The 23,028-nt window shown below is 48.4% G+C and overlaps 1 protein-coding gene across 1 annotated transcript; it reads left to right on the top strand.

The window, feature by feature from the left end:
- The first annotated feature begins 141 nt into the window (after positions 1-141).
- Positions 142-22,886, top strand: IQCD (IQ motif containing D). The gene is made up of 5 exons (XM_002925291.4): positions 142-269; positions 15,264-16,084; positions 18,703-18,936; positions 20,589-20,660; positions 22,396-22,886. Exons 2-5 carry the CDS (start codon positions 15,356-15,358, stop codon positions 22,711-22,713), a joined length of 1,353 nt encoding a protein of 450 aa, XP_002925337.1. The 5' UTR covers positions 142-269; positions 15,264-15,355; the 3' UTR covers positions 22,714-22,886.
- Positions 22,887-23,028: the final 142 nt, after the last annotated feature.

The following is a 23,028-nucleotide window of genomic DNA, read 5'->3' as shown; positions in this document are numbered from 1 at the left end:
CCCCTTTCCCCTCCCACCCTCCCCGCCTTACGCGTTCAGCCCAACCCAGGGAGAGTCCCGGGTCTTTCAATTGGTGGAGGGTCAGAGAGGCAGTGCTTCTGATTGGTCAGACCTCAGGCGGTGGGGCGAACTGAGCGGAACAAGAAATTGAATGGTGAAAAGGAAAGTCAGTCAGGTGCCGAATCCCTCCTTCAGAGATTGGCGGGTAACCTAGCAACGCAGGCACAGCGGAAGGAACTGCGCTGAGAAACGTGCAGCCCTTAGAGCAGGTGAGTTGACCAGGTGGGGAAGGGCTGGGAATGAGCGGGAGATGTGGAATGGGGTCTAGTCGGCTATCCTTTGGCTGCCCGAGGAATCAGCAGCCCTCACCGCGATCCCGTTCGTGCTCCAGAACAGTGCTCTCCAGCCCCTGCCTCATTCCAGACCTCCCTCTCCACTGCCTGCCAGGACTCCCGGACATCTGTGTCCCTGTCTCTACTCTGAGCATCTGCTTACCGCTTCGCATCCCCGCTTCTCCATCCTTTTTTTTTTTTTTTTAAGATTTTATTTATTTATTTGACAGAGAGAGACAGCCAGCGAGAGAGGAAACAGAAGCAGGGGGGGTGGGAGAGGAAGAAGCAGGCTCCTAGCGGAGAAGCCTGATGTGGGGCTCTATCCCAGAACGCTGGGATCACTCCCTGAGCCGAAGGCAGAGGTTTAACGACTGCACCACCCAGGCGCCCCCCGCTTCTCCATCCTTAAAGCGTGGGTGAAACTAGTCAAGTGGAGTCACATCCTTGTTAGCTAACTTCAAGTCAAACATAGGTGATGGGGAGGAAAGGGTTGTTTATAAGTCCCCTGCCATTCCACCCAACGGCCATGCATTCCAAGGTGAGCAGAAAACGAAAGGCATCTTACTTGAGTGAGTGTTCAGATTTGATCATTTCAATTGTACCAATTTTTGCCTTTTGTGCTAACAACTTTAGAACTTAACTCCCATTCTTGGCCTTAAAATGTGATTTCATTGTACATTCAAAAGGTTTATTGTAAGAATTAAAGGGGTGAGGCAAAGAAAAGCTTGGCATGGAGCTGAGCTCAGTAAATGCAGGCAATTTTTTTTTCTTCCTAAAGCACATTTGTCCTTGACTCTTCCTGTTTAAAATGGATCAGGGGGAGTCATCTCGTTCCATACCTTAAATATTCATATATTCAACAAGTATTCACTGAGTGCGTACTACCAGGTGCTGGGGTAAAGTGATCAACAACAACAACAAAACCCTCATTTTTCCACTCAGGGAGCTTGTCTAATGTGGGAGGTAGTCATCAATCTAGTAATATCCAGATAAATGTATAATTAAAGATTCATTTCCAGAATGGTGCAGCATGGAGGTCAACAAATCCTTTCCCCAAAAAGCAACTTGAGTCCATCAATGGATGAATGGATAAACAGAATGTGGTATACACACGACGGAATTAGATTCAGCCTTTAAAAGGAATGAAATTCTGGTAAATGCTGCAAGAATGGACCATGAAGATACAATGCTAGGTGAATATAAGCCAGTCACAAAAGGACAAATATGTATGATTCCACCTATGTAAAATACCTAGAATAGCCAAATTCATAGAGACAGAAAGTAGGATAGTGGAACTAAATGATGATACACGTTACAACATGGATGAAGGTCAAAAATATTAGGCTAAGTCTCAACCTTGGCGCCTTTCAGGTTGGATAATTCTTTGTTGTAGGGGGCCGTTCTGTGCAAAGCAGGATACTTAGTGTTTCCCCAGCTTCTACCCACTACATGCCAGTAACACCCCCTCCCAGTTGGGACAATCAAATCTATCTCCAAATTATTGTCAGATGTCTCCTGGAGGCCGGAGTAGTTTTAAGTAGTGCTTAAAAACTACTGTGTTGGGGCGCCTGGGTGGCACAGCGGTTAAGCATCTGCCTTCAGCTCAGGGCGTGATCCCGGCGTTCTGGGATCGAGTCCCACATCAAGGCTCCTCTGCTATGAGCCTGCTTCTTCCTCTCCCACTCCCCCTGCTTGTGTTCCCTCTCTCGCTGGCTGTCTCTATCTCTGTCAAATAAATAAATAAAATCTTAAAAAAAAAAAAAACTACTGTGTTAGCACAAAGTCAGATGCAAAAGATTACATACTATGTGATTCCATTTATATGATTTCACTTATATGATATATCCAGAAAAGTTAAAGGTGGGAATGGAAATTGTTTGCAAAATATCTCATGGGAATTTTAGGGAGTGATAGAAATTTCGTGGTGATGTGGCATAACTTTTACCAAAAAAAAGCATTTACCAAAAAAGTCATTGAGTTGTACACTTACAATGGGTAAATTTTATGGTATGTAAATTATACTCCAATAGAGCTGTAAAAAAAAAAAATTACACCCATGATCAGTACCATGCAGAAAAGGTGCAGAGGGTTTCCAGAGATAATAATGCACTTTCTTTTCCAGTCTGGGGAGAGGCTGCCATTGAGCTGAGACTCGATGGTTGGGAATTAGCTAATCTAGGGGTTGGGAATTGGTTTCCAGCAAAAGGAACATGGTTTGTGAAGATCCTGGTGCTTTGAACACTTTAGAGACCAGTGTGGCTGCAGCACAGAGAGCGAGAGCAGGAGCTCGGGTAGGCTGAAGCCAGTGAGAAGGAATGTCATCAAAAGAGTGAAGGGGCTTCATCCTTCTCACTCTGTGTGTCCCCTGCCCCCACCATGGCTTTTGTCACCGTCTGTGCGGTGACAGCTCTCACATTTCTGGATCTTTCTGGGTCTTTCTTGAAATCTACTCCAGGTACCCAACTACTCCTGCATATCTCATAGGGGTCCCACTTGGGTGGTGCAGTCCATACATATGTAGTGCTTTGATGTGAATTAGGAAGAGGTGCTCCTTCCAGGCACACACAACCCCATAGTTTTCAAGGGTTGGCAAATAGCAAATTGTACCAACAATAAACAGCCTAACCCCTCAACCCCTGCTTCTCTTCCAGGGGTCACCCTTTGGGTCAACACCAAAACAATCCATCCAGACACCTGAGCCAGCACATTAGACATCATCCATTACTTCCTTCTCCCCCATCCCCCATGTCCAGTCCTTCACCTCATCCCATTGATTCTGCCTTCTTGATGTTTCTGGAGCCCATCCGCTGCTTTGTCTCTCCTTGAAGCCACTCTTATCTGTTCCCTGGACACTGCGACAGCCTTCCAAACCTGATCCTCTTGTCATGTTGCGCCTGCCAATCCTTTTACCACAATTTCCCAGGCTCTGGTCTGGTCTTGTCAGCTACTCCCTGTTTAAAACTCCCGCCACCCCCCACCCAAGCCTTTGATTCCTCCTCTTGAGCAATGAGGGAAGCTGTTGTGGCCAGAATTTTTTTTTTTTAGATTTGTTTATTTATTTGAGAGAGAGAGAAAGAGAGTATGAGCAGAAGGGGCAAGAGGAGAGGGAGAGAGAATCTCAAGCAGATCCATGCTGACCATGGTGCCTGACTAGGGGCTTGATCTCCCAACCCTGAAATCACGACCTCAAGAGTGAGACCAAAACCAAGAGTCAGACACTTACCCAACTGAGCCACCCAGGTGACCAGGGGCTGAATTTCCTAACCAATCAAATCAGGATGACTTTCTTATTCCCTAGGCCCCCGGTAAGGTGGTCAAGAGGAAGTGAGAGTAGACTCAGAGCCAGATAGCCAGGCCAGGCCAGGACAAAAGGCAAAGTAGTGGCAATGGCAGGAAAGGCAAGCATGAGCAGGGGTGAGGTCTGAGGTCACTGTTCTTGCCTCATCTCAATATACACAAGCAGTGAGTAGAAGGTGAGAATCCACCCCGCCATTCCCTTTCCCAGACTCCACCCTCCACCCAGAAAGCCCCAAACAGCCTCAGATTGGAAGCAGTGGTAACAGATGTGACAGAGTCCCAGCATCAATCTCCCTGCCTCCAGGCTGGACAGGCTGCCCAGGGCATCCCAGACAGAAGTCTGCCCCAGCCCTGAGCAAGGCATCCCTCAGGAACATTCTAGGCTTATGTGGTCAGACATAAATGCCATGGCTTTAGCTTGGGTTTTCACTCCGTTTATGGTGAAAAATTCAATGAAAGGGGTGAGTCTTCTCTGCTTGAGTGCTCAATTCACCCCCACACTTTTCCCCTAGGAGACAAGCGCTCAGGGCAATGAGGCCCCACCTGATTGATGCCTGGACGTATAATAATTATCACTCCTCTTTGAAGAGGGCTTTTAACTCTCAAAAGAGCTTTCCCATCTAGTAAATCAGCCCTCCTCCACCCAGCTGCCTTTTGATGTGGCTAGGACAGGTGTTGTATCCCCAGATGCCAGAGAGATAAGGGGCTTGCCCAGACTTATTCCAAGAGCAGGGGAGAGTCATGCCCCCTCGGTCTCCTAACACCCAGCTTGTGAACCTGATCTTGACTCTGTAACTGATGGCAGCTTCAGATGGTACAGAGCTCAGCTTGTCAGACAGAGCTGAGCTAGCCAGGCACAAGCCTTCCTTTGAACCTGGATGGAGTGCTGGACTCCCTGGACTTAGGGTGGGGAAGCCAGGAGTTTTATAGAGGAGGAAGGCCACTGTGGGCTAGACCAGTGACTCTCCACCAGGGGCATCCCCCGACCTGCCACCCCCACCCCACAGGGACATTTGGCAATGTCTGGGGACATGTTGTCTCCAACTGGTCAGAACTGGTGGGAGAACTGTGCTATTGGCATCGAATGGGTAGACGCCAGAGGTGCTACTAAACATCTTAGAGCACCCAGGAGGGCGCCCACGACAAAGAACGAGCTGACCTAAAGTGTGAAGCTTGAGAGACCCCGTTCTGACTGATATTTTCTTTTTCTCGTTTCTCTTTTTTAAGTTTTATTTATTTAAGTACTCTCTACACCCAACGTGGGGCTCCAACTCACAATCCTGAGATCAAGAGTTTCATGCTCCTCCCACAGAGCCAGCTAGGAGCCCCTGGACTGATATTTTCATACAAGGCAAATGGTACAGACACACACACACACACACACACACACACAAGCGTGCGCGCAGACACATACACACACACACACACACACACACACCTACCTTTCCCTGCAGGCCCTAGTTAGTGGAACTAAAAGCAAACCAAGATCATTTGAAACACAGAGCATCAGGGAAAAGTATCTCTTTGGCCTTAGCTTTCAAATAATAGCGGCAGATTCTGCTCTACGACCAATCAAATGCCTTTAACATGGGGGCTTTCAAACACAGATTTTTTTTTTTAAATGCAAACCAGGCAAAGAAATACATTTTCCTTCTCGACCCAGCACACGCGTGTTTAATGTGTTTAATTACACATGAATACTTACTACATGCAATGCACTCTAATATTTTCTGTTCTATTTCATTTATTTTGAATGCTAGTCCCAACGGGCAAATTGATTTCACCATTCACTAAAGGGTCACGATCCTTGGTTTAAAAAAAGACACTTCTTCAATGTAATCAAGCAGTCAGGAAAAGCCAGTGTTTTGGATTTGATAAGATTATGATTTAAATATTTTTCTTAAGTGGGGGAAGTTTATTTTAGAAGACTCTAAATGCACCACCAGGAAATTCTTCCTTCTGTCTCAAACGGCCACAGGGATACTACCCACAGTTGGATATAACCAGAAATAAACACTCCTAAAGCGACACTGTAAGCAAAAGAGGAATTCAAAATCATGGTGACTTAATTTGTAAGGAGGAGGAGACCGGAAAAGGAGATGCTTAAGAGGCTCCAGCCCTCCTCCTTCACCAGCAGAAAAAGGAAAATAATGTACAAACCAGTCAAATTAAAAACAAATAATAAAAAAGAGTCAAAAGTGGTCCATTTTAGTTCTTTATAAACACTTCTGCACAAAAAAATGTATATATTGAGGAAAAATACCTCTCCTATTTTAAGAAATAAATGTTCAAATGTTAATACGAAATGATATTATTTTTGAAGTCATAAAAGTCATAAAGGCTAAACATTATTGAGCCAGGATTTTACTTCGTACTCAACGACAGTTCTATTGAGCATGGGTTCCATCACTGTCCCCATTTTATAGATGAGGAAGCCGAAGCTTAGAGAGGTTGATTGGCTTGCCTAAAGCCACACAGCGAGGATTGAACTCCAAATTTGCCTGACACAAGAACCCACAAACTTAATCACGGTGCCGTAGGCTCGTGTGTTTCTTTTCTGCTTCAGAGAGGAGGAGATGAAGGCCCAGAAGGTCAAGTGAATTTGCCCAGGGCTATAGCTGTGGCCAGTGTCCGGTAGAAAGTGTTCATTAGAACCAGAAGTTTAGAAATCTGTCCCCAGGAGCACATTCCCTCCCAGGCTCCGTCACTCTGCAGTGTCCTCTCTTTCCAAAGCACAGGGTCACGTTGGAGCCCGCAGCCCCGGAGTCATCACCGCAGATGAGATCCCGTCTGTTAATACCTCCGGCGTTCCCTGCTACAGCACCCGCCTGGGAATCTTTTGCAAACCAAATATAATCCACAAAACATAGGTTCTCAAAAAGGACAAGAGAGGATTGGGTAATAGTTCAAAAGCGGCGGTAGGGAAAAGAGCAACAACGACAACAACAACTATGAAAGAGAAAAACAAATTCGATTTAAATCTTTTTGTTTAAAAATTCCAAGCCCCGAGTACAGAGATGGGAAACAATCCATAGGCCAAATCTTGGCCCATAGTTTGCATTATTAAAACATGACACTATTTTCTGGTTCTAATTCAGGATATAATGTATTTTGTGAAATAACATTATCCTATTAGGCCAACATCTCGGTGTGAGGAAATGGGCCTATTGTTACAGCTGGACGTGCTATATTTTCTTTTATTCAACAGTGATTTGTTGAATGCCTACTATGCCACCATGGCTTGGGAGAGCACTCTCCAGCAGGGATTTTCTACCTTTTTCCAGCCTCTCACTCTCTCCACTCTAGACTTAGAAAGCTCAGATAAAGCCTACAGAGTTCTTCTGAAGAAAGCTGTTTGCGTGGTTCCCAGACCAGTGGGATCTTCTGAGGCTAAAAGGAAAATTCCTCCTGCTTCAAAGGCAAAAAAAACCTTTGCCTATTAACCCAGCAAGGAGGGTGAAATCAGAACTAAGTGACCAGGAATCCCTTAGTCATTAAAGACTTCTTTGAGTCCTAAGCAGGACCTCAGGGAGTGAAGCAGGGAGTGTTAGGTTAGTGTTAGTGTTGGGTCCTGAAGGCCTGGGGTGGGTGGGAATTGTATATCTCAGAAACGTGGCAGAACTGTCAAAAGTATGTGAAACAGTTATGCAAATTTTGGAACCCACAACATGGTTTTATTCAATCTGCTGTCATGCTGGAATTGCAAATTTTCCACTAAGGTAGAAAATAAAAACAAAGACCATGAGGTCCATCTCTTGTGACAACATCTCTTTGCCCGCTCTGCCTCCAACCATTCTTTCTTAGCTCTCTCACAGCTAAGCTGCAAGCAGCCTTTATGTCTAGCCGTGGGAAGTACCAAGACTGGGGCTAGGAAAGCAAAAAAAAATCTCCATCGAAGCTAAGAATCACTGAGGAAATATTTCGTTGTCTAGGAATCCATGTACTGAGAACTTGTCTAGGAATACACGTACTACAAAGGCTGGTATCAGAGAGGGTGTGTTTAGCTCACTTTTTTATTTCAACAATGCCTGGTTTAGGAAGAGAGACACACACCATGGCACTCATGGTATTTACATTGATTGCTGGTGAGAAGCCTTTGCTGAAGACCCCTTTCAGGTCTCTTAGAATTCTAATTATGTCAGTAAGAAAGTCTCAGTTTGGTGTTAATAAGTCTTTTGTATATTAACCTTATATCCTGCAACTTTGCTGTGATCGTGTAATTCCAGAAGTGTGTGTATTGATTCTCTGGGATTTTCTGCATAATCATGTCATCTGTGAATGAAGATAGTTTTATCTCTTCCTTCCTAATCTGTATTACATTTTACTTCCTTTTCTTGTCTTGTTGCATGAGTTAGGACTTCCAATATGATGTTAAACAGGAAGGATAAGAGGGTACATTCTTGTCTTGTTCCTGATCTTAGGGAATAAACTTCTAGTTTCTCACGATTAAGTATGAGGCTGGCTGCAGGGTTTTTGTGGATGTCCTCCTTTATCAAGTTGAAGTAATTCCACTATATTCCTCAATTGCTGAGAAGTTTGTTGTTGTTGTTTTTTAAGTCATGAATGGTGTTGGAGTTTGCCAAATGCTTCTTTGCATTTGTTAATATGATTTTTCTTTTCGTTGATGTGATGGATTACACTAATTGATTTTTGTTGAACCAGCCTTGCAGACATGGAAGAAATCCCACTTGGTCATGGAATATAATTCTTTTTATACCTTGTTGGATTCAATTTGTGAATATTGTGTTGAGGATTTCTGCATCTATGTTTGTGAGAAATATTGGTCTGTAGTTTTCCTTTCTTATAGTGTATTTGTCTATTTTGGTATTAGAGTAATGCTAGCCTCGTAGAATCTGTTAGGAAATATTCCTTATGCTTCTATTTTCTGGAAGAGATGTTAGAGAATTGGTGTAATTTCTTCCTCAAATGTCTGGTAGAATTCACCAGTGAAATCTTCTAGACCTGGAGTTTTCTGTTTGGGGAAGTTATTAATTATTGACCGATTTCTTTAATATATAAAGGCCCATTGAGATTATCTATTTCTCTTTGTGAGAGTTTTGGTAGATTGTATCTTCAAAGAATTGGCCCATTTCATCTAGGTTATCAAATTTATGGCCATTGAGTGGTTCATTATATTCCTTTATTATCATTTTAACATCCATGGGATCAGTAGTGATGGCCCCTCTTTCCTTCTTGACATTAGTCATTTATCTCTTCTCTCTCTCTGTTAGTATGTCTATAACATCTCCCTACCACTTGCGAATCTTGCTTTTCAACCATAGAGATCTGGGCTCACACTTATCGTCCTGGGCAATAGCATCCAGATAGAGTAAAATAACAGGCTATAGACATTATTACCTTCTATATAAGGAAAATGATATAGATTTTTCCAGTTACAGTGGAGATACTTTTTAATGAAAAATACTTAAGAATGAAAGTATACTTCAGGAAAAAAAAAAGTTGAGTTGATAATAGTACAGCTTGGTCTATAGACTTGGCAGAAATCCCAAAGGTGGCATGCTAGTGAGAGAGATTTGGACAACCCTGAATTAGAGCTAACGTTCATGAAGGCTTCTTTCCTGATCCAGAACCCACGTTCTGCCTCATACATGGCAGCCTCCTGCTGCCCAATGATCCCTGTGTCGTGATCAGTTATGAGGTGTGTCTCGTTAATTAGTTTATAATGGGCTCCAAAGTATGTAATGATTGACTCAAAAACATAAAAGTCAATGAGAGATGATTCAAGGCTCACCCTAAAATAATTCAGCCACTCACTCACTTGCATCCTGATAAGCTCTCTTGAGCTAGGTGAGAGGGATGGGGCGACAGCTCTGTTGTGGCAAACTGTGTCTAATCCTGGGTATAGCCACAGGAATACGACACCAGCAGGAACACTACCGCTATAGAAGTCGATCCAAAAATCGTGAGACCAGACAGAACAGCAGTTATAGGGGGCAGGCTCCCAAGAAAGGCTGCCTGGGCTGAGACCCCAGCTTGGCCACTTAGGAGCTGTAAACTCCTGAAAGCATCTAACCTCCCCCTGCCTCCCTTTGTTTGCCTGTAAGAAGAGCTAATAAGAGCACCTAGCTCATAAGGTTGTTGTAAGGAATGAAGGAGTTAATTCCCGCAAAGCATTTAGAACAACAGCCTTTGGTATGGAGTTAGTTCTCAAGAGTTAGCTAACATTAAAATGGCTTACTTTAAAATGAGATTTCCACCCCCCCAAGAATAAAATGAAATAAAATGAGATCCCCCCCACACACACACTCCAGCTTTGTTTAACCCTCTCTGACTATGCCATGTACCATTGCTGGATTTGTGGGGTATTTGCAAGGGTCGGATTTTCTTTCTCTTTTTCTCCCGAGGGAAAAAAATATAATTTCACTCAAACCCTTTTTTTTTTTCCAAAATGTTCTGAGAGTGAAAGTAATAAAATATCCAACAAGCCCATTTGAATGAAGACGAGGTATAATTTGCATGATAAAGATATATTTCCATTTATAAAGTTCATCAGCAGAATTAATGACAAATAAAGGGAAGATCCAATTAAAGTCCCCCATCCATTAACAATCTTGCTTCACTCTCAGGGCAGGGATTTTGAAAGGAGAGTCTTAAGTTGGAAATGATTTAAATATTAAGGTTGGTGGCATTAAAAAGGACATGAAGCGATCATATTAGGATTCAAGGAAAAGAGATTCTCCCGTGATTTTTGTCATCAGAGTCATGCATTTCCCCTGATCCTCGTTCCACTGGCTTTTTCGTGTTCACCCAAATGAGCTGTCAAAATCTGACGGGCGTCATCATAATCAAAGAAAACAAGTTTGCCCTTTAAAGCAAAAGAGGTAATTTGGCTGAAAGCAAATTGGAAACATTTCAAATAACGTTGCATTTCCAGCCGCAATCTCTGAAGAATTCGGGCGTTTTGATTTATGCCTGAAAGCTTTGGGGGACAATGGGGGAGAAGAGCGTTCGTGAAACACTTTGTTCAAGTTCATCCTGTGGTCATGAGGCAAAGATCCTTCGTCCTCCGAGAGGAGCTGAGGAAACTCCAGGCTGTCCCTAAAACATTATCTTCAGGAAAAGACGTAAGGGAATTCACGAGATTGACTTGGGAGCAAAAAGCGGGTGGGAAACAAAAAGATGCAAGATAATGCCTCTTCTCGTCTCAGTGGTCAGCTCCAGGGGCTTCTGACTTTGGGACCCATTTTGCCTGGCCAAGTGACCAAGAAACATCCTTAGCGTCTGATCTGACCGCCTTTCTTCCTGGCTCGTAGTGACTTGAGACGTTCCTCTGATGCAAGCTCTTCTCTCCTTTTACTCTGGTTTGGAGAACCAAATATCTCTTGTGGCTTCAGATATCAGCAACATTTATGTCTCCATCCCCAAGGCCTCCCTGGAGCCCCCTGGATCTGGATCGTTCATTGTCCGATGCCTTGAGTGTTCTCAGCTAGGGTTCTTGGATAGCAAGACACAGACACTGTGACTAAAGCAAAACGGTGAAGGAAAAGCTGAAGAACGGGCTCCAGAAAGGACAGCAGCCAAGGAAGTTTCTGGAGGTCCTAGTGCAGGATCTTTAGGAACACCCCACTGGCATGACCCAGCTCCCACCATCTCCCACCCACGTGTGACTCTTCAGGATTCCCAGCCTTCTCTGATTGGCACTCCCACCAGGACTGCATACAGTGGGAGAGAGGATGAGCTCCCCAACGGAAAACTGGGGCGCTATCACCTGACAGAGAGGACATGGGTCGTGGGGAGATGGAGACTCCCTTGTCCACTGTCTATACCAGTGATAAGAGCGAGAACTAAATGAGTTTAAAACCGAGCTCTTTGTCCTCCCATCCAAACCTCTGCCCTCAATTTTCCTAGTTTCTCAAGGGTCCCATCTTTCTCTCTCAGGCCCCCAAATGCAAAACAGTCTCGCTCATTAAGTCCTGGTGACTCCTTTTTCAAAACATTTCTGGCATCCACAGACGGAGTGTGACGATTAGAATGGCACAGGGAGACTGTCCGTGCCAGCCCAAGACCTCTCCCCAGGACAAGGCTGACGTGTATTTTTCAGGGCCCGGTATGTAGCAGTGATCAAAATAAAGTCCCTACCTTCACTGGAGCTTACTTTTTAGGGGAGGGGAAAGGCAGACAGTAAACAAACATGCCCATTTAGAAACATCAGATCGTGATACTTAACTGGGAGAAAAGTAAACAGGATAAGAGGATCAGGGCAGGGAGGAGGAGAGAGTTTATATTTTAGGAAGAGAATCAGGAAAGCACTCACTATTACCCTGAGATTTGAGCAGAGAAGGAAGCAAGGGAGGGAACAAGCTTTGAGGATATTTAGAGGAATGTTCCAGACCTGGGGCTGGAGGGCTGGGGGTAGTGGTGTGCAGAGAGCAGGCGCGAAGGCCTTGTCAGAGGTTGGAGCACATCTGCTATGTTCAAGGAACAGCAAAAAGGTCAGTATGAGGACGGAAGAGTGAGTGGTCGCCGCGGCCAGATGATGTAGGGCCTTCCTGGTCACTGTAAGGACTTTGGCTTTTATCCTGAGTGAGATGGGGAGCTGTCGGAGGTGGTGGTGTGCTGGTAAATGTTCAACAGCCAGTTTGGAGGGGAGGGGTGCTGATTTGTAGTATTTGACAATTTCCATGGCATAATACTTCCAGCATGGCTGATTTCAAGCTTCCCGATGGCTTCACAACCAGCTCACAAGCACCCTGAAATTTTAGCAATCAGCTCTGGGGAGCTGCATTTGGAGGAGAGGAGTGACAGGCTCTGACATTTTCAAAGTCTCCCTCTGGCTGCTGTGCTGAGACGAGACTGTGGGGCAGGGGGTCAGAAGCAGGGTGACCGGTGAAGAGGTTATCAGAGTCATCTGGGTAAGAGATGATGGGCCCTCGGAAGGTCCAGAGGCTCAGTGACATTAGGGACAGCATTCCTGCAATTCTCTTAACCTTTCCTTCTCATTCACAAAGTGGCTGCCACTGCCAGCATTAAAGCCCAAGTTCAGGGAATGGAGGTCAAGCCCACAATGTCTTTCCTTTGTATTGGGAAGGAATAAGGTCTCCCAGAAGCCCCTAGAAAAGTTCTCAATTTTACTGGCTCTAACAGTGTCTATAGCCAATCCTAACTGTAAAGGAGGTGGGGAAGTTGAGCATTGAGTATTTCCAGCCACTACAGTATAGGCAAGCAAGAGGGAAGGAGATTGGGATGGGGATGGTGCCTGCAAAAAAAGGGGCGTGGCCTTAAAAGAACCTGCTACAAGAATTTGACCCGTTCTGGAAGCCCAGGAATGCCTTCTGTGAGGAAGAGACACCTGAACTGAGCTCTGAGTACAAAGAATTAACCTAGCAAGGAGGAGGGAGAAGAGTGTTTCAAGAAGAAGAAAAACCAGCATGCGCAAAGGCCCTGTGGTGGAAGGTTTATAATATCCCAGCCCACCTACCTGCCACCAAACTTTTCCCTATAAATCATCCATTATGACCGATCTTCCTCAAAAATCTGATTTTATCCTGTTACTTGTTTCCTGAAGTCAAAATGGATCCCAATTTCCTTTAAGATAAACTCCAACGTCCCCAGTCTGCTGTTGAAGGCTGGTCATGACCTCAACCTATTCCGTGAATACAACTTCATGCCCTTCCTCCTATAGCTGTTGAACCTCCGTGTGTGCATGTTTCACATTTCAAGCTAGGTTATAAACTCTGGGAGAACAGGAACCATATCTTGCATCTCTTTTATATCCCCAGGGGCTCAATAAATGCTTGAATAGATGGCTGTGGGGATGATCCTTATTGCAGGGAGCAGGAGCAGATGTAAGCAGACCAGTTAAGAAGCTCTTTAATCATCCAAGTGAGAGATTAGAAGGCCCTCACTCAGTGGCAGAGAGGCTGCCAAGAACGAAAGGACTGGGAGCTGTCAAGGAGAGAACACTGAGAGAACAGGGACTGGGAAGTGGGGGGTCAGTGGGGGGGAGGCACTCGAGTTTCCAGTGTGAGCGACTAGGGTGACAGCATTGCCAGTCATCAGGACGAGAGATAAAGAAGGAGCAGGGTGAGGGATGGGGACATGGTGGGGTCCCTCTTAGACACAGTGTGTTGGGAAAGGCCAGCCAGTCCCGGGCAGGAGGTGTTCGTTCGGTACCTCCGGATCTCCAGCCAAGCCCAGACACTCAGACGAGGAAATCACCACAGTCCTGGACTTGGGATCTCGGTTTCCCTGGGCTAATCGTGCTAGTTATCATTTACTGTGCACTCACAATGCCCAGGCCCTGTGCCAGAAACTTCCCATTGAATCGTAGGATCCCTGTTTTAGGGCTGAGGAAGCCCAGGCTGAGGGGGATGAGACAGCCAGCCCAGGGTGCCCCAGCACGGGTCGGAGCCCAAGCAGGGCCACTTGCAAATCTAGTCCTCGGCCGTCATGCCATGTGGGCAACATCAATGATTGGTCTCTGATTGCTGCCTTACATTTTTCTGAGCGTCTTGAATTTTAAATAAGCTTTTTATTTTGTAATAATTGTAGATTTACAGAAAAGTTGCAAAGATTGTTCAGGATTCCCACATGCCCTTCATTCAGCTCCCGCGGCATTAACATCTTAAATAGCCATGATGTGTCTGTCGAAAGCAAGAAATTAGCATTGATACAATGCTGCTGACTATGCTATCCGGCTTGGTTTTGGATTTTTCGTTGTCCTACCAGTGTCCGTTTTTCATTCCAAGATCCAATCCAGGATATGACATCACATTTAGTGAAACAGGACTTAAAAATTGTGTTTCGATGTCACCCCCACTCTGATGTTTGCAATCCACACTTAATGACCAGTGAGGCGGTGCTGTGCTGGTCCTAGTCCTGTTTGCTCTCAGCTGCCTTGTTTGCTCTGTCCCTGTGCTGCTCTGCCTCAGGCTGCTGACACCTGCAGGCTTGCTGGGCCCACACTCCCTTATCATCTGGTTTCCCGACTGGGTCTGGCCAATGGGAGGCACTGGTGGTGGACTGGAGGGCGGGAGGAAGAAGAAACCATGGTGTTTTCTTCTTCTCTCTGCTTTGGGCTGCGTTGCCAGCAGTGGCCCCAGCTCCTCCGGGCTATAGCTATAGCTCCTCCTGGACAGGAAATGGCTGTGGTTCCAGCTTCCCCCCGGGTGACCCTTGTCCCCACGCTCACCACCACCTCCTTCTGTGGTAGACTCCTGCCTTTGACATTGACTGGATGGCTTCCCCTTCCCTGGTTAGCCTCTCAACTCTTTCCATCACCCGTGTAACTCGTTTTCCATATTTAGATACTTTTTTTTAAATAAGTCCACTCACATTGACTTTTATTCATTCATGTTAAGCCACCCGAAATGATATCTGTTGCATTTAAATGCTCATTACTATAAATGACTGAACAAATCCATTTCAGGGGCTACTTACTGTCCTACATAGTTAAGTCGCTTCCCTGCCTGACACCTCTCCCCTTGGTCGTCCCACCCTTGTGGCCCGATGCTGTCACAAAGCTAGAAACTGCTTTCAATGAGGGGCTCTGTGTACTTGCTGTGGGGCACCCGGGATGAACTCTCGACATCGACCCTGTGTGTGGCTGCCAGGGCCACACCAGCCACATCCTGGCAGCACGACTCGACTAACTGCTCACTCCTTCCTTCACAGGGTTGCCAGAGACAATAACAGCTGGAGACCTGTGCAGTCTAACCTCGTCTTGATCTCCCAGGGCGTAAGGAGGCAAGAAGACTGCTCAGAAAATGGCTCTAGATGCCCTCGGTGTGGCCCCTCTCTACCAGGGCCCCGACATCAACAGAATGAAGCTGACGGCAGAGCCATCCAAGAAGCCAGCCTCCCTGCTAAAACCCTTGGTCCCCTCCAAGTCCAAACTCACCACCATTGAGGCCGAGAGGGTCATGTCCGTACTGGACGAGACCATCCACAAGGTGGAGTTGGTGACCCTGCTGTCCTACATGGCTTCCAATTACGAGACCTTGGAGGGGGTGCTGGGGCAGGACATCATGAAGGCTGTGAGCGAGCACGAGGATCTCTGCCGCAGCCTCCTGGACACTGTCTTTTACCTGCAGGATAAAGAAAGGCGATTGCAGGAGGAGGAAGAGTTTAAGGAGGAAGGGTGGTTCAGAGATCGCATCCTCTCCGTAGAACTGCAGAAATCCAGCCTCCCACCCCTTATGCAGCAGATCAAAGAATCCACCAAGGACACCCTGAGACTCTTGCTCAATAATCCACAGGCGGTGAGGCTCTTGCAGACGTACACCCTGAGCAGAAGCGCCGAAGCCCAGAATTTCATCGACTGCCTGATAGAACTGCGGGGTTTCCTCTTTGAGAAGCTACTCACCGGCCCCATGGAAGCTCGAGACAAGAGTCAGTTCATACAGGATATCAATATACGGAACAGGAGGAATCAAGGAATCATCAACACTCTTGAAAATGAATTGGTGGCCAGCGTGAAGAACAGGGACGCGGAGGTATGGTTTTATGGTATTGGTCAGGTTACGGAAGGAGCCGCACAGAGGAGACAGACCTTTGGGCAGTGGTGGTTTTTCCTCAGTGATTGCAATGCCTGCTGTCATTCATTCACTTGACAAATATTGTCGTGAGTGCTTGCCAGGTACCAGGTCGTATATGTAACTCCACACGGCCCCCGCCTCGTGCAGTTCACCGGAGGTAGGTCTTCAAGAGCTGATTTAATTACAGTTTTGAGAAGTATAATGAAGGGGAAGCATAGAGTGCTAGAGACGGTGTTACAAGAGAACTGAGCTTGGACCCAAAGGGTCAGAGACATCAAAGCCAACACATGAAGAACGAGAGGGAGTGAAGCAGGCAAGAGAGGTAGGCAGGGACCTGCCGGCCAGCATCAGGCAAACTTTTTCTACGAAGGGCTGGATAGTAAATACTTTAGGCCTTGCCAGCAGATCCCATTGTGCCTTTGAGGCCTGATCAAGGCATGTGATCTCTGTCTTGAGGACAAGGGGCAGATGGGACAGGTGGAAGCTCTAGAAGAATTTTTAAGAAGGGAAATGCTAACATGATCCTAACCTAATAACCATTTGGGACACATAACTATGTATTATGCTTTACGTACATTGTGAGATGGTATCTAAGTATAGGGTTTGGCTGCCGAAACAGAGACCCAGAATAATAGTGGCTTAGCCAAGATGGAAATGTATTTCTCTCTAGTGGAAAAGCTGGAGCAGGCACAGGAACTCTGCCTTGTAAAATTGTCAGGGGTCCAGGCTCCTTCTGTGTTGGCCCTTCTGCTGTGCCCCATACAGGACTTCTTCTTTATTTTTTTTTTAAAGATTTTTTATTTATTTATTCAACAGAGATAGAGACAGCCAGCGAGAGAGGGAACTCAAGCAGGGGAGTAGGAGAGGAAGAAAAAGGCTCTCAGCAGAAGAGCCTGATGTGGGGCTCGATCCCAAAATGCTGGGATCACGCCCTGAGCCGAAGGCAGACGCTTAACCGCTGTGCCACCCAGGCACCCCCCCATATGGGACTTCTAACTGTGGACCCAGAAACTGTCCCCGCATCACGTCACCACTGGTCCAACCAGCAAGTGGAAGAAAGGGGAGGAGGGCCCTGGTCCTTGCCCATTAGGGATACAGCCTGGAAGTAGTCCGTAGGCTTAGGCCGTTCCCCCGTCCTTACGTTCTCACCGACGTCGTCCTTTAAGGCATTCATCAGAGTTTGTTGGTAAATGTTTATGTGATTATTTGATGATTTGGTGTAGGTCTGGCAACCCCATAAGAGGATGGGGACCTTGTCTCTTTTGGCCCACTGTCATGTCCCCGGTAAGCCTGGCACAAAAGAGGGGCATGGAAACTATTTTCTTTCTTTTCCTTTTTTTAAAGATTTTATATATTTATTTGAGACAGAGAGAGACTGAGAGCAGAGCTGGAGGCAGCGGCGGGGAAGGAGCAGACTCCTTGCTGAGCAGGGAGCCCGATGCGGGGCTTGATCCCAGGACCCCCAGATCATGACCTGAGCCAAAGGCAAATGCTTAACAACTGACTGAGCCGCCCAGTCGCCTCTGGAAACTCTTTCTGAGTGGAGAGATGACAGGCTCTTGGGTGCTCAGTCAGGGGAGACCACTCACAGGTTAGAAGGGTGCCAGTGAGGGACAGGGAGAGGGGCCCCAAGTGGCTTTGTTGGTCCCAGTCAGGTGGTGGAAACAGCTCAGGCCTCCAAGTTGGACAGATCTGGGGTCGAATTCCATTTTTCCAGGTGGGCAAATTTTATCACGTCCCTTGGATCTCAGCGTAAAATGAGGGGGTGACACCAGTTAGGAGGCTGTGGGGTCAGGAAAAGCTCTGACTGCTGATAATACCAGCTGCTCTAGAACCCAAACACCTAGAGCGGGAAGCCTTGCCCTCAGGATCGGCTTGCCCAAAGGCCCCTCCACCCCGCAGCTCCCTGTGGGCAGGAGGCGAGCTCAGACCCCCTGCGGCCCAGCCCAAGGCCGCTGGCCTGAGCCAGTCACCGCACTGATGTGCTCAGAGGGAGACTCTAGGGCTTGGGACCAGCCTTTGAAACCTATTTACAAAAAGTCCCCATCCTCCACCCCCATTCCTGTTCTAGAACCAGCTGAGGGCAGGGGACAAGTCAGGCCCTCGAGTGTCAGCAGGTGACAATCCCCACAGTATGTGTATCTCTTACTTTCAAGAATGATGCCAAGTGTCTCTGCCAACTGAGCACTCCCGTTCTGTACCCCGGGCAGGAGTACCACCACTGTCCCACACCTGCCCGGCCGCCGCTCTCCGGCTCGCCTGTGCCCATCACTCCTGCCAGGAAGCAGAGTGGGGCGGCCAAGAACATGGGCTCTGAATCAGGCAGACCTGGCCTCGAGTCCCGGCTCAGCCGTACAGCCCCAGACAGACGACTCGACCCCTTGAGCTTCAATTCCCTTGCCTGCAAGCGGGCCGTCTCTGTCCCCCTGGGGCGTGAGGGGTAGGAATCTGCAAGGTAATAAGGCAGGTCGCCTGTTCCACTCTACGCCTGTTCCTAGCGGGCAGGAATGCCGGTTCTCCTGGGATTATCGGGCATCGGGCAGGTAGTAACAGAGCCTCTCGTCTTCCCGGCCCAGGTGGAGAAGGAGAACTTTGTGATCCAAGAACTGAAAAACCACTTGCACCAGATGCTCAAGCTCTCGGAGAACAGCCTCCTTCGCACCAAGCAGGAGGCCAAGAAGCAGCAGAAGGCTGACTTCCGGGCCTCGCAGGCCAGGGTGGCCAAGATCCAGCAGGAGTTACTCATGCTGAGGTCCCAATACCACAACCTGGTTGTGGAAAACTGGGAGGCAGAGCAGGCGCTGAGGAAGGTGCGGGGGACAGCAGGGTGCAGGGGGGAAGGGGTGGAGGCCAAGGGAGGTCCGCGGGGCAGGGAAGGGCAGAGAGAGGTCTAGCGTGAGGGCAGGGCAAGGTAGGGCTGCTCCAGGCACCCAGGGAACAGCTCCCCTGAGGAGGAGGGCAGCGGAGCAGGGGAAGCCCAGGATTGAGCCAGCATCCCCTGGGAGCTGGCTGCTCACAGGCCTGGGGACTGGGGCAGAGGGACTGGTCCCATCCTGCAGCAAACTGGCTGTGTGACCTTGGGCAAGTTCCTTAACTGCTCTGAGCACAACCCCCACCCCAAAGGGGTGATAATACCCACTTTGTTGTACAAAGGATGTGAATTTCATAATCCCCTCCAGCCTCAGTTTTGCCATTTTTAAGGCCAAAGTGATCAGATTGGGCTAACGGGTCGTTAGGAGAATTGAATGAGATTCTCCTAAGAATGAGTGCCTAGTAAGCGCTTGGTAAACGTCATCTCTTCTTTCGTCTTCTCCAGTGTCTCTGCGGAGCCCCAGCGTGCACGCACCCAGCTTACTTTCAAATCTGTTTCCTCGCAAAGGGCACCTTCTCCAACACTTGCTCCTAGTTCTTGTCTAGTGTCACAGCATCTGGTGGCAGCCATGGGCCTCTCCTCCACAAGGAGGCACAGGTACACCTACTCGTAACTGGTGGACGATTCCTGGGGCCACAGGCCCCCTGAAGCCAGCCCGTTCGCGGTGTCCAAGTGAAGAGCTCTTGCTCTGCAGGATTAGGGAGCTGGTTTCTTTTTCACTGAGGTGAATATGATATAAAATTAACCATTGTAAAGTGAACGAGTCAGTGGCATTTAGTACCTTCACCCCGTACAACACCTACCTCTGGATAGTTCCAGAACATTTCTGTCCCCCCAGATAAAACCCTGGACCCATTAGCAGCCACTCCCCTCTCCCCAGCCCCTGGCAACCGCCGATCTGTGTTCTGTCTCTATGGATTTGCCTGTTCTGGATGCTTCACGTAAATGGAATCACACAATATGTGGTCTTTGGCGTCTGGTTTCTTTCATTTAGCATCATGTTTTCAGGGTCCATCCACGTAAGCATTGATCAATTCTTCATTCCTTTTTACGGCTGAATAACAACATTCCATGGTACGTATGGGAGCTGATCTTTTAAAAACAAATTAGATTCTGTCCCTCTCCTACATCTCAATCCATCCAATGGCTTCCCCTCTCCGTTACACTAGGATCTAAACTCTTTCCCCTGCTGACACTTCCTTCTACGAGGCAGCTTCTCACTCTGACCTCCCTGGGACCCCGCTCCTCCTCAGCCATTCCATTCTGGTCACACCAGCTCAATTTCTGTTCTGAAACACCCCAAGCCTGTTCCTACCTCAGGGCCTTTGCACTTGCCACTTCCTCTGCCTAGAATGTTCTGGAGTCAGACCTCTGGCTTCCAGTTCCAGGCTCTACCACTTGTCAGCTCTGTGATCTTGGGCAAGTGAGTTAGCACATCTGATCCTCAGTTTCCACGTCTGTGAAATGGAAGAGAACCTACCTTGTTGTGTAGATTCGGTGCGCAAGGCAATAACCCTGGAGCAGAGTGAGCTTGGTGCAGTTTACTGTTCATATTAATCCATCAAACACTGACTCACTGAATTTTTTTAGAAGAAATATAGAGTGGAGACGGAAATCGAGAACTGGATCCAGAAGTACGACATGGAGATGGGTGAGAAGCAGGTATTTGTGCTGCAATACGTCTCTCGGGTGCATTTCCCATGATCCTCTAGGAATGGTCCATGAACTATGCCAAGCTCTGGGCCTCCCCAGACAGGCTTCCCTGCGCCCTCCCTTAGGCCTGGGGTTTGTCTGGCCTGGGGCAGTGAAGGGAGAGATGGAAAAGGAAGGAGCCAGAAGCTGGAAGCTACTAAGTGCTTGTCACTAGGCCCAACGATCTTGGCTCCATCTAGTGTCCACATCCCATACTCTCTGTCCCTTCCACGCTCAGCTCCTGCCAGCAGCCTCACAAGCCGGGGCCCCTTCCCCGCAGACTCAGGCATGAGCTTGCCTCCCCTGCTTCACGCAGTGACCCAGATGGGCCTGAGACGAGCCATGTGCTGGAGTAGCGCAGGGAGGATGGTCCCCATTATCACCTGGAGCTTATACTCCGGTGTCACTGACCAGCTGGGTGACCGGAAGCAAGGGGCGTGGTTGACCTTTCTGAGCCTGATTGTGCCTGTGATCCCCAGAGGCAGTGCTGACCATGCTGGGACCATGATGGGGATGCAGTGGGGCACCATGGTCACAAATGCTTGCACGCAGCACAGGATCTGGCCTGGAGGAAGTGCTTAGGGAATGGTGGCCTGGAAAACGGGGTGCCCTCGAGCCCCTCCCCGGCCCCTCCCCACAGCTTTGTGATAACATTGGTGGCCCACGGTCCCAACTTCAGGGCCAGGAAGGTTTGGCAAGCACTAGAGATGACATCAGCCTCTGAGTGGTCCCAGGTCAGGAGAAGGGCAAGTGGGGGTCTTGCTCTGTCTGATCAGGAGTGCTCCAGGGAGGAGGGACTTCAGAGGCTGTGCTCTTGTTTCTCTAGTCCCAATGAGGGTGGTGGGTTCCTTGTCAGCAGAGACCGAGTCTACTCAGCTCTGTGTCCTTGGGGAGCCCTTCACTTCTGATAGGCTATTGGTAAGTGAGTGGAAGGGAGGGAGGGAGATAGATGTAAACTGCAACGGGAGGCAACAGTTGGACGTAAGGAAGAACTGTGGGACTCAGTCATTCCACTCTGAGTACCTTTTGTGAGACACATGGCTTTAGTGGCAGGAGTTCCATTTTTTTTTTTTTTAAGATTTATTTCTTTGAGAGAGAGAGCGTGAGTGAGGGGATGGGCAGAGGGAGACGGAGAGAGAGAATCCCAAGCAGACTCCACACCGAGCACAGAGCCTGATGTGGGGCTCGATCTCACGACCCTGAGATCATGACCTGGATTGAGAGCAAGAGTTGGATGCTTAACCGACTGAGCCACCCAGGCGCCCCAGAGCTTGCATTTTTATGTCCCCACTGTGTGCCTGGCCCTGCATCTGGTACACTGTGTCCACCCCATCATTTAATCCTGCAGAAAGCTCCCACCCACTTCCTGGGTTTGGAATTGTCCCCATGTTTCAGAGGACAAATGAAGCTCCGACAGTGAAGGCCCCCTCAAGGCATAGCCAATCTGGGATGCGAAACCCAGTCTGCCCAACCCACCGGCCTGGGTTCTTTCCTTCTTCCTGAGATGACTTCAGTCAGGTCCCACCTCAAGAGGGGATGGACCACAGCACCTCTCCTGTTCTCACCTGGGCCTCGGATGCAGAAAGGCTTAGCGCAGGCGGCACTGTTGGGGCGGAAGCCCCTTCAGGATGGGTGGGGGTGCGTGGGGGAGAGGGTGGCAGGTGGCGCCCTATGCTTGGTGACGCCCCCCCGACCCTCATCCCAGGAAGAGTACGAGAAGCTTGACCTCATCCACAAGGAGGAGAAGGTCCAGCTGGAGGAGCTGAAGCAGAAGTGCGACGTCCTCGTGCAGGAGTTCTCCCAGATCCGGGCCAAGCGGGAGGTCAACGCCAAGAAGAGAACAGAGGCGGAGCAGGAGATGCTGCGCATGGTGCGGGCCGCCACGCTCATCCAGGCTTTGTGGAGGGGCTACCTGGTCCGCTCCATGCTCAAGTCCAGGAAGAAGAAGCGGAGCAAGAGCAAAGGGAGGATCAAGGAGAAGAGCAAGGCCAAGGCCAAGGCCAAGGGCAAGGCCAAGAAATAAATCTCCCCCTGGGGGCCTGGCTCCTGGCCTGTGCCACCGGGCTCCTCACTTCCCACAGAGCAGGCCAGGAGGCCACAAGGAGGGGGAGCCTTGCCATTCCTGGCCTGAATGGTTTTTCAAAGTTAAAAGCCGTTTAAACCACATCCTGTAAATAAATGTCCCTTTGCCCAGGGCTGTTGGCTGCGTGTGTCCATACGTGTAGATGCCCTTCCCATGGGGAGAGCACGTGGGCCAGGATGTCAGCACAGAGCTATTCCTTCCTTTAGCCTCAGTGGGAACCCAGACCCTGGGCTGCAGCCTTCTTGGCCCCAGGCT

Source organism: Ailuropoda melanoleuca, chromosome 12 (genome assembly GCF_002007445.2).
Source record: "Ailuropoda melanoleuca isolate Jingjing chromosome 12, ASM200744v2, whole genome shotgun sequence".
NCBI classification, from domain to species: Eukaryota; Metazoa; Chordata; class Mammalia; order Carnivora; family Ursidae; genus Ailuropoda; species Ailuropoda melanoleuca.
The sequence above is the reverse complement of the archived record's forward strand: the minus strand, read 5'-3'. Positions and strand labels throughout refer to the sequence as shown.

Bases quoted from the DNA above. Each gene is read 5' to 3' on its own strand.
- IQCD (XM_002925291.4), top strand. From the start codon at position 15,356: ATGGCTCTAGATGCCCTCGGTGTGGCCCCTCTCTACCAGGGCCCCGAC. The intron at 16,085-18,702 runs GTATGGTTTTAT...TTCCCGGCCCAG, and splicing joins TGAAGAACAGGGACGCGGAG to GTGGAGAAGGAGAACTTTGT. The intron at 18,937-20,588 runs GTGCGGGGGACA...GAATTTTTTTAG, and splicing joins CAGAGCAGGCGCTGAGGAAG to AAGAAATATAGAGTGGAGAC.